The sequence below is a fragment of the Aulonocara sp. 'chitande type north' Nkhata Bay genome, linkage group LG11 (genome assembly GCF_057382095.1).
Source record: "Aulonocara sp. 'chitande type north' Nkhata Bay isolate Kocher_YH1m ecotype deep benthic linkage group LG11, A_spYH_male_GT1.1, whole genome shotgun sequence".
NCBI classification, from domain to species: Eukaryota; Metazoa; Chordata; class Actinopteri; order Cichliformes; family Cichlidae; genus Aulonocara; species Aulonocara sp. 'chitande type north' Nkhata Bay.
Window position 1 is genome coordinate 29,176,519 of NC_141354.1, and position 9,548 is coordinate 29,186,066.

A 9,548-nucleotide genomic window follows, 5' to 3' on the forward strand; every position below is an offset into this window, starting at 1 on the left:
ACGCAGATAAACCTCCTGATGCACGTAGGACCAAAACTTCTTCTACAGTACAAAAACATCCAGCCTGCAGCTGTCAGTAATGGTCTCTCAGCATCAGTGAAACCAGAGAAAATACACTTTTTAATGATCCACATGGTTTAAACTGGTGTCTCCAGCTATTTATCTCATCTACTTCTTTCAATATAAATCTACTCAACATGATAAAGTATAGCTGTAGCTGTAGAAGAACATATAGAAATATATATCATTAAAAATGTTTCGCCCGGGCTAAATAAATCACTACTTAGGCATAAAATGTGCTTGTCCCTGAGCGAGAACAACTTTGTGAGTTCGTACCTACTGAGCCAGTGGCGCTCAGAAAGTAGTCTGCAGCGCCCCCTTCAGGAGAAGAAAATAACACACCTGGGCAAAATTCACAGGAGGGGCAATTAGGACAGATTTTGGATCTAGTGATCATGTAGATGTACATATTCGTATTAGTGGTTTGGTCAACATTAAAAGTTATTGCAAGCTGTGTTTTTTGTAATTACATTTTCTCTGGTTTCTATATGAGCTTTTTTCACAAAGACAAGTGCCCCGAAATGTAAAGAGACATTCAGGCAGAAGGAAGGAATGCAAGCATATTTAATTTCTGAAATGATTTCAAAGGTTTGCCTTGTGGCATTTCTGCCACTGTTTACACAGTGACTGCCTGTATTTATAGATTTTATAGTCTGCAGAATGACACATTTAATGCCGCCAGTACAAATAAAACCAAAAACAACCTTTTGGCAGTCGGGTGTAAGACCCAAACTTAAAAAGCCAACTTTCATCGACTCAAACTTAATTTTTAAGCAGTTGCTAAATGTACAGCAAGCATACGCAATTAAAACTGAGTAAAGGATGAGCTTAAATGTAATTTTTAGCAAAAAGAACATGAAATAGGATTATTGAATTACAGCCAAAGCCTCAGTCGGGTAAATTACAAGTAGCTGGAATTTGTTTAAGCGTTTAGTGGACTGCCAATCACAGTGAAACTTAACACTTAACATTTCAATTTCTGTTTTAATATCCTTGTTTTTATCCATCTAAAAGCACCATCAAGGCTTTAATTTTAGTCGAAACAAACACTAGTAAATGCCTTTTGTGAAAACGCATGGCTTTCAGTAGTCTGGTAATGGATACAGAAGGTTAAAAGTGAGAAAACTTCACTTGTCACTAACAACGTGGCAGAGAATATTTGTCCCCTCATTCAGTGTACAAAAAGCCTCGTTCAACTTCAAATGACTTGAAAAACAAAAGATTTTTTTTTTTTTTAGTCAAACAAAGTAAGGTTAAATTTAAAAAACACACACATTAATTTTTACTTTTTTCTTCTTCTTTTTTTTTTAATTGTACAATAATACAATCACATTTTGTACAAATGCTGTTAACAAAAAAAAAAAAAATTGTAATTCAGGCTACGGGGAGAAATGTTGGTGGGGGGCCTGAAAACAACAATGTCCTTGGGCACTGCACTTAATTCATACAGCATTGGAGTGAACACAGGCTACTCCTGCTGCTTGAAAGGGACAGCGACACCGCTTCTCTCCATTCACCCCATCATGTGTGACACATGCACACAGTGATGGGAAGGAGCAACAAGGTGGTCACCAGAGTCAGACGCAGATGAAGATCGTGTACAGAAAAATCCAATTTGTGTGTTTGTAGTGACAGCAGAGAAAAGGAGGTGGGGAGGGTATGGTGGTTCATTTGTTGTTTGGTCCAGGTCCAAAGAGTTAAGAAACTGAGGCGCAGGGTCAAAGGTCATTCGGCCAGGGTTGCTTAAGAGCGGGTGTACTTCCCCCAGATGTGAAGCATGAAGACTGACGCGATGAAAAGCAGGCTCATCACCAGCACGGGCACCGGACCGCTGTCACACAACAATGAGACGATGATTAATAACCAGATTCTCACACACACACACACACACACACACACACACACACACACACACACACTTTGCTGTAACCCTAACCAGAGTGCGAGTCTTAGCGGAGAGGCTGATTTTATTGATGAGTTTTAGAAACAAGGAAGGGGCTCTCATCTCTGAAGGAGGCTCTGAGTGGGGGGTGGGGGTGGAGGAGCGCATGGCTAAGTAGAAGCATTGCCATGCCAACCCTCTCCTCATCAGCCCTCCCTCTCCTCATCGGCCCTCCCTTTCCTCCCCCCTCTGTCAGAAGGCTGTAATTGAGTTGACCTTTCAGAGTGGATCCTTTAATGAAGCTTTGAGGCCGGCGTCTAACACAGGAACAAACATGCACTCGATATACAGCACTGTATACGGCGAGCGTGCCCTCCTTCGACTGCTGGAGAGACGCACTCAATAACCACCACAGCACCATTGATCAACCAATGACTGGCTATGGCCAGGAGGCAGGATGCCTCCTCTGCTGTTGGAGGGGGTTGGGCATTGAGGATGGAGCAGAATATAAGTTTGAGAGTTTTCTAAATGTGTACTTTACTCACATAATTACGTGTGTATATACACTCACACTCTTATTAGGCTGAATACATCAACTGCTTTACTGCTGAGTCACGTCTGGCCAATTTCCCACCATTAAACATGGCGAGTGTCGGAAATCCTGAGGATTAGTTTTGGAGTTGCGAGTGTACGAAAGTCAAAATGTCAAACGCTGGATTGGTTTGTGGCTATAAAACTTTTATAAACTATACTTACACTTTGAGTCCCGGTGAGTCTTCAGTGTAGAAGCGCCACATGCCGCCTGTGCCAGCAGATCCCGTGGTCCTGCCACCGCTGCGTGTACCACTGCTGGTAGCTTTCCTGTGCAACACAGATGCAAAACGATTTTTTATTCTACCAATAATCAGCTATTTCTTAAAAAAATTAAAAAATGTCATCACATTACAACACTTTTCCAGAATGGAAAAGAAACTAGATTTTAAAAAACAAGCACAACACAATTTCTGTCAATCATACTGTTGGCAAAGTTCATCAGACTTTAACTTTATTCAACTGTATAAACCAAATCAAAACCTTCTTTTAGGCTGCCATATATAAATCACCAGAAGAGGGGGGGGAAAAAAAAATCAAAAACAACAGTGCGATCTATTATACACTACGGCTTATTATGAATTTAATTTCAGCTACAGCAGCTGTTGATGAAAGAGCACTCTGAGTCATTGCTCCGTCATTCTTTGGATGAGATTAAACAGAGGTTAATGAGGTAATGAAGATGGTGGTAGTAATGGGTAATAATGAGACTGAGAGGAAGCAGTGAGTCTCTGATTACACACTGATTAAGCCAACAGCATAACATCTATCTGCTCTAATCTATGGGAAGGAGCACGCACGTACACACACGTGGACACACACGTGCACACAGACACGCGCACAAATTATCAACACCTATTCACAGGATGACGACATTAATAGATGGGTCACTACTGAGTGAGTGTGTGTGTGTGTGTGTGTGTGTGTGTGTGTGTGGGGGGGGGGGGTAATTGCAAGCTTTGTAAGGTGTTTGTGCAGCACAGTTATCTTTCTTACAAAAGATATTCTCTCACTGGATGGTGGAAGAAAGAAAATCTGGTGTTAAACTGGGTGTAGAGACAATGAAGGCTGCATTATCTATCAATTCCTCAGGACACCCTCTGTGCCCTTTTGTCATCAGCTTAAAATGCTGATGACATAAAGTGTGTGTATGCATACCTCTGTCTGACTGTGGAGCCTGCTGCACGGGGAGCCACTGTCTTGCTGGGGGATCTGCTAGAGGCTCCAACATTGGTGGCACTTGCTGCTGGTCCAGGCTAGAAAATAACCAGCACGTTTAAAATATACGACAACGTTACAGCGCATTCAATCACAAACCTTCATATCTGTTACATTTTCACACCTAAAACTAACCTACAGCACTCTGTCATGAGATTCAATAAATGCTTCGTGTATAAATAACTTATATTTGGCTTTAAAGTGTATATTACGTCTATATCAGATTACAAAGACTCTGACTGGGTACTTATACGGTTACTATCAAGCATCAAGTACCAAATCTCCTTCTAAAGCAGTCACATATATTTAACATTTACTTAATTAAGTACTACAATAGCCTGAAACTTTGTCTTGAGATCCTTTAATTCGTAGTTAAAAGAGCCACGTCTACAATTGATGAGCTAACGTTAGCATACTAGCTAACAGCTGAGTGCTGAATGAATGCGGTGGACAAGGCTAGCGTGACCAGTAATAGCCGTTCCAGTCAGATCTGAGGAGCTTACCATTTTGTTTTATTTGTCCAGATGCGAGCTAAAACGCTTTGGAGCTCTTCAAGCTGATGTCCACGTCGGAGGAGCGGCACACAGTCAGTGTGTGAAAAACTTGAGAAGAGAGCCCACAAAGCTGACGCTTGTCTAAAAAGGACACGACTGCAAAACACAAGACCAAAGTAGGCGACCAGATAGAAGCCTGAGTAACTGACCGCATTTAGTACAAAAAACACACTCAACAGAACATAATTTCAAGTGTTTATGCATTTTTGAGTTATTAAGTAATAATTATAAAAATATTTATTTCTAATGTTTTGAATTCGTTTATAAATATGTACATTAAATCAAAGGCAAATAATTGATTACCCTCGGTTCTGAAAGAGACGTGTCTGTCACGTCGGAGGAAACGCTAGCCATTGTGGCTCAAGCACGAAGCGGGGTGAGTCTAGTCGTAACGTTTGATTTGAGCCAAGATGGCGTCTAAACGGTAACTTTGTCGGACTGTTGATCGGTATTACAGACAGCTGAACGGGCATAATCACAGGTTGGTACATTTGGACAGGTTAGTGCGGAGACCCGAGCCTAAATTATTTTACCTAAAGATGTGGTTGTGTTTCGTTACTAATTCCGCGGTTGACGGATAACACATTATAATAATAACTGAACAAACGTCTAAAACGGCTTATAATCGTACTAACTGTCATCTAAAGCAAAAACAAAAAAGGTATCTGAATCAGGAATAACCTGTTATTAGCTCGACTTTTTCTCTCTGCTATATTGTGAACTAGCTGTTTGTCCTCAAATAGGTGACGGAGGCTGTGACAGTCAGACAGGGTGGTTGCCAGCAGCTGTGGGTGTATTTCCTTGCTGTCAACAGTTCTGAAGTACCTTCAGGGATAAAAGTTATAAATTAAGTGATGGTACAAACCACAAGGACAGATTCTTCAAGTTGGCAACAATGCAGGCCTGAAATCTTTCAAAGATTAGATGCATGAATCCCGGGTACCTTTTGCTGGAGAAAACTGTTTGTTGTTTTCATCAGCATCAAGTTTTGGATTGTTTGAATGCCACAGAAAATGTATTTTTTCTTTAATCTGTCTTTAATCTGTGCCCGAGGTTAACACTGACTTCTTTTTAACCTTAAAGCTGCTCATCTAAACTTTGTACTTCTGATTTGGGAAAATTAGCTATTTGCCCTTATTCATCTCAGTTTTAACTGTATTCCTTCTTGTCTATAGGATGGCACGGGTAGTTTTCCTCCATCCTGACCTTGGTATTGGGGGAGCGGAGCGGCTGGTGGTTGATGCTGCCGTTGCTCTGAAGTCTCAGGGATGTAGCGTTCAGATCTGGACGGCCCATTATGACCCAACACATTGCTTCTCTGAGACCCTCGATGAGGAACTTCCTGTGGTGTGTTAGAGTGCACTATGCTACTAAAGAAAATTATATCACTGGTAAACACAAACATTTTGTCACTGCTCCTGTTATTATTGTTCTAATAGGTGTGTGTGGGTGACTGGCTACCCACCAGTGTGTTTGGCTACCTGCATGCCCTGTGCGCCTACCTGAGGATGATCTATGTGGCCCTCTACCTGGTCTTCCTTAGCGGTGTGGAATATGATGTCATCTTCTGTGATCAGGTGAATTGTATTGCACAATAAGTGCCAGAAACCTTTTAAGAGAGAGGATATAAAAAGGCTTTTTAAAACCCCGTTTGGAGGCAAAGGCAGCATGAATGACTGTCATATATTTTTTCAGTTCTTCTGAGAAAACTGTGTCTCATAACTTACTGTAACTTCTCTGTCACTTAGCTGTTTTTTCAATGAAAAACAGTGAGTGGGTGCTTCCCAGTTGAGCATCTCAAGACGAAGGAGCAGATTTATTTATTTATTTTTAAACATTTGGTACATTAGCTTTAGGATATTTATGAATCTGCACATTTTACTGTTAAAATGGGGTGGAAACTTTGAGGGCTGGCAGAATATATTTAAGCTCTGTCTTGATAAAACACATGGCTTCATTAAATAAGCTACAGTTGGAATTAAAAACCTGCTGGTTCCAAGTGGGTCCAGTGGGATTTGTTTTCCAGATTTGGTGAATTTTATATTGATTGATCCTTGTGCAGTGTTTTAAACACTACAATACCATTTAAAAACAATCAGCCGTTTTATGACTTGCACTTCTGTTAAATGGGCACATGTCACATTTTCTGTATTTTGATCTTATCGTTGTTCCCTTTGACCCCAGGTGTCGGTGTGTATCCCAGTGTTACGACTGGGTCGCCGCAGGAAGAAGGTTCTGTTCTACTGTCACTTCCCAGACCAGCTGCTGACTCAGAGGAAGTCGGCCCTGAAGAAGCTTTACCGTACTCCCATCGACTGGCTGGAGGAACGAACCACAGGCATGGCTGATATGGTGCGTAACATCACACACAGCAATATGGTCAGATTACAGGACTGACTGTTTTATTTCATTTGTATAATAAAAATAGTAAGGAATGTTAACCAATCAGTGAACCAATGAAAGAAGTTCAAAAAACCCCAGCACACTTTTCAATCAGAGTCTGTGGGCCTACCAAAGGCTGATCCGGTGCATATCTGATTACAAATTATTAAAATAATAAAATTAATTTGTAGACTAATGGAATAAAGGGATTGACCATTTTATGTCAAAAGAGTTTTGCTAAATCACCGTGGAAAATTAATCTCTCATTTTGAATTTGATTCTCTCTCTCACACTTTGTCATGTAGATGTACAACCTTGAAAAGCATTCCTGCAGAGCACTAAGTGAATGATTTTATGGCTTTCGTGGGTTGTTTGGGGTGATTTTTGGAAGTCCAGAGACACTATCCTCTCACTTGCCTTATTGTTTTTTTTTTTTTCAATAACTAACTCTGCCGACTTTCACAATCAGCTGTTCCTGAAGACGCTCTGTGCCTGTGTGTAATAAGCAATTATACTAAATACTTACTGTGTAGTCCAACTACAATGAGCCTATCTTTTCATGGGCCAGGAAACTGGACTTTGTAGATACAATTTAATCGGGTACAGAACAGATTACCTAGTGTGAGAGCACACCTAGCTTTTCAGCCTAAAGACGTTTGAGAGAAGTAAATTCTCTCTCCTCGCAACTGCTTTAGCTCTTTAGCTATTCACCGGTGCGAAAGGATTTGATCTCCACATGTAAGCTGGTGTCAGAGCTCAGGCCCCTGAGAGAAATATGATGACATGTTGATTGTACTTTAGACTTTTTGGTGATCAAAGGCCTTATGCTGCTGTTCATGTTATAGGGAATTAAAATACCTCTGATTTATGTGAGATCTTTGTGAACAAATCTCTTTACGCTTTCTTTTAGATTCTGGTAAACAGCCAGTTCACCGCAGGCATCTTCAGGGAGACTTTCTGCAGTCTGAGCGGAGTCCAGACAGATGTCCTCTATCCCTCCCTCAACACGCGTACCTTTGACGAGGCAACCACTGAAGCACAGAGCCTGGAAGGACTGCTCCCCGAGGGAACTACCTGTCTGTTTCTCTCTCTGAACCGATACGAAAGGAAGAAGAATTTAGGCCTGGCTCTGGCGGCTTTGGCAACCCTGAGGAGCAGCCTTCCTCCTGGCCAGAGACCAGGCATTCACCTGGTGGTGGCAGGAGGCTACGATGATCGCGTCACTGAGAATGTTCAGCACTACACTGAACTGAAAGAGCTAGCAGCGCAGCTCCACTTGGAGGACTGTGTTACTTTCCTCCGCTCCCCCTCAGATTCGCTGAAGGTGGCACTGCTGCAGGGCAGCACCGCCGTCCTCTACACCCCTAGCAGAGAGCATTTTGGGATAGTTCCTGTGGAGGCCATGTACTGTTGCTGCCCCGTTATCGCTGTGAACTCTGGGGGCCCCCTGGAGAGCGTGGCAGACGGGGAGACGGGCTTCCTGTGCGAGCCCACGGCCGAGGCCTTCTCTAAGGCCATGGAGAGGCTCGTCAGGGAGCCACACCTCCGCAGGGACATGGGACAAGCTGGGAGGAGGAGGGTAGAAGATAAGTTTTCTCTTCAAGCCTTCTCAGACCAGCTGTATGGATACATTGTCAGGCTGAGCCAGTGATGTGAAAGCTGGAGGAGAGACAGGAGAAAACTTGTGAAGAAATGATCGTCTGCTGAACAGTGAAGCTGAGTATGGATGGCTCGGCACTACAGAGAGTAGGAGCGAGGATGTATGTGTATATGTGCAAGGAGGTGAGGGAAGTATCATGAGGACTTGGAGGACTATTAATCAGCATTCCCCTGGAGAGGTTGCTGTGAGGGGGAAAAAAGGACGGAATTTCTATACCAATTAAGAAAAGACTAACGAGTTTTCCAATCCTATCTTTACAAAAATACCAACCTTGCAAGTGTGTTCTTGTGTGTGAAGTTGAGGATGTGAAGCAGCGTGGCAACCAAGAGCCTCCAAATGAGTCTACCCAAAGGATTGATTGTTAGAGTGAAATGTTTTGCACTGTGTCTGAGTGTGTGTGTCTGTCTGTTGTTTTCTTTTCTACAGCACTCTTTGTCTTTGTGTGTTTTGGGGATGAAGAACAAGAATGTCGTTATCACCGTGTGCCATCAGGCAGCGCACAGTCGCCGATCGATAAGCAGGATGCGTTCCACTACTTCAGCTCGGAGCTTTGTTCCCCGGCGTGTATTCAGAAGACGCCAGCCTGTCCATGACTCTTACTGCTGCATGGAGGTTATTAGTAGATGATAGAGAGTGTTTGGCTTTATTAGAGGTCTGGCTGATGGGCAGTGTGCCTGTGCCTGTGTCTGGGTCATTATCAACGAGGAGAATAGCGGGAGGTCATTGTGTCTGTGCGCTGCCCTCTACAGCCTTCCTACTGTATAGAAATGCTCTTATTGACATTCCTGAAGTCTTAATAAACAAGAGGACACATAGTTTGCTGAGTCTTATGGAGCTTGCTTTGTTGGTAAGTTTTTGGCCTTTAATAGAGTTCACTAAGGATTTTGTGGGTGAGCATGGAGGCACAGAAGCATTCTTAAAGCCATGGATAAATCTGATTGTGCCTCAAGTTATTAAATAAAGCATTCTCAGACAAAGTAGCAGCAGAGGAGTTTCATTTTGCTCATTAGGAAAAGAAATGATAATGCACCCGTTGCTGCATTATCATTTCCAGAATCTGAGTTGTATCCTGGTGGGCTTGATTCTTCTTCTTAAATGAGATCTGAAAAGACTAGATCATTTGATCAGTCAATCAGGTGTACAACTAAAGGTTATTTTCCAGATCATTTGACCATTAATATTCCTCGAAAATAAAATGCAG

At 42.3% G+C, this 9,548-nt stretch overlaps 2 protein-coding genes across 8 annotated transcripts; one reads left to right on the top strand and one right to left on the bottom strand.

Annotated features, from left to right (window-relative positions):
- Positions 1–1,339: 1,339 nt before the first annotated feature.
- sec61b (SEC61 translocon subunit beta) lies at positions 1,340–5,117 on the bottom strand. Of its 2 annotated transcripts, none has more exons than XM_086311897.1 (5): positions 4,987–5,117; positions 4,255–4,401; positions 3,692–3,789; positions 2,699–2,803; positions 1,340–1,891 (listed from the first exon to the last, which is right to left on the bottom strand). In XM_086311897.1, the coding sequence occupies exons 2-5, from the start codon at positions 4,255–4,257 to the stop codon at positions 1,804–1,806; spliced, it is 294 nt and encodes a 97-aa protein (XP_086168023.1). In that variant the 5' UTR covers positions 4,258–4,401; positions 4,987–5,117; the 3' UTR covers positions 1,340–1,803. The 2 variants fall into 2 exon arrangements, with proteins under 2 accessions (XP_086168023.1, XP_086168022.1); XM_086311896.1 differs by lacking the exon at positions 4,987–5,117 and adding an exon at positions 4,609–4,745.
- On the top strand, positions 4,269–9,324 carry alg2 (ALG2 alpha-1,3/1,6-mannosyltransferase). Of its 6 annotated transcripts, none has more exons than XM_086311891.1 (5): positions 4,269–4,421; positions 5,481–5,652; positions 5,745–5,882; positions 6,490–6,657; positions 7,598–9,324. In XM_086311891.1, the coding sequence occupies exons 2-5, from the start codon at positions 5,482–5,484 to the stop codon at positions 8,336–8,338; spliced, it is 1,218 nt and encodes a 405-aa protein (XP_086168017.1). In that variant the 5' UTR covers positions 4,269–4,421; position 5,481; the 3' UTR covers positions 8,339–9,324. The 6 variants fall into 6 exon arrangements, with proteins under 6 accessions (XP_086168017.1, XP_086168018.1, XP_086168016.1 ...); XM_086311892.1 differs by lacking the exon at positions 4,269–4,421 and adding an exon at positions 4,543–4,681; XM_086311890.1 differs by lacking the exon at positions 4,269–4,421 and adding an exon at positions 4,640–4,786.
- Positions 9,325–9,548: the final 224 nt, after the last annotated feature.

Coding starts and splice junctions, on each gene's coding strand:
- sec61b (XM_086311897.1), bottom strand. Junction 2,804..3,691: donor GGCTCCACAGTCAGACAGAG/GTATGCATACAC, acceptor TGTGTTGCACAG/GAAAGCTACCAGCAGTGGTA. Junction 1,892..2,698: donor GACTCACCGGGACTCAAAGT/GTAAGTATAGTT, acceptor GTTGTGTGACAG/CGGTCCGGTGCCCGTGCTGG.
- alg2 (XM_086311889.1), top strand. Junction 5,883..6,489: donor ATGTCATCTTCTGTGATCAG/GTGAATTGTATT, acceptor CTTTGACCCCAG/GTGTCGGTGTGTATCCCAGT. Junction 6,658..7,597: donor CCACAGGCATGGCTGATATG/GTGCGTAACATC, acceptor GCTTTCTTTTAG/ATTCTGGTAAACAGCCAGTT.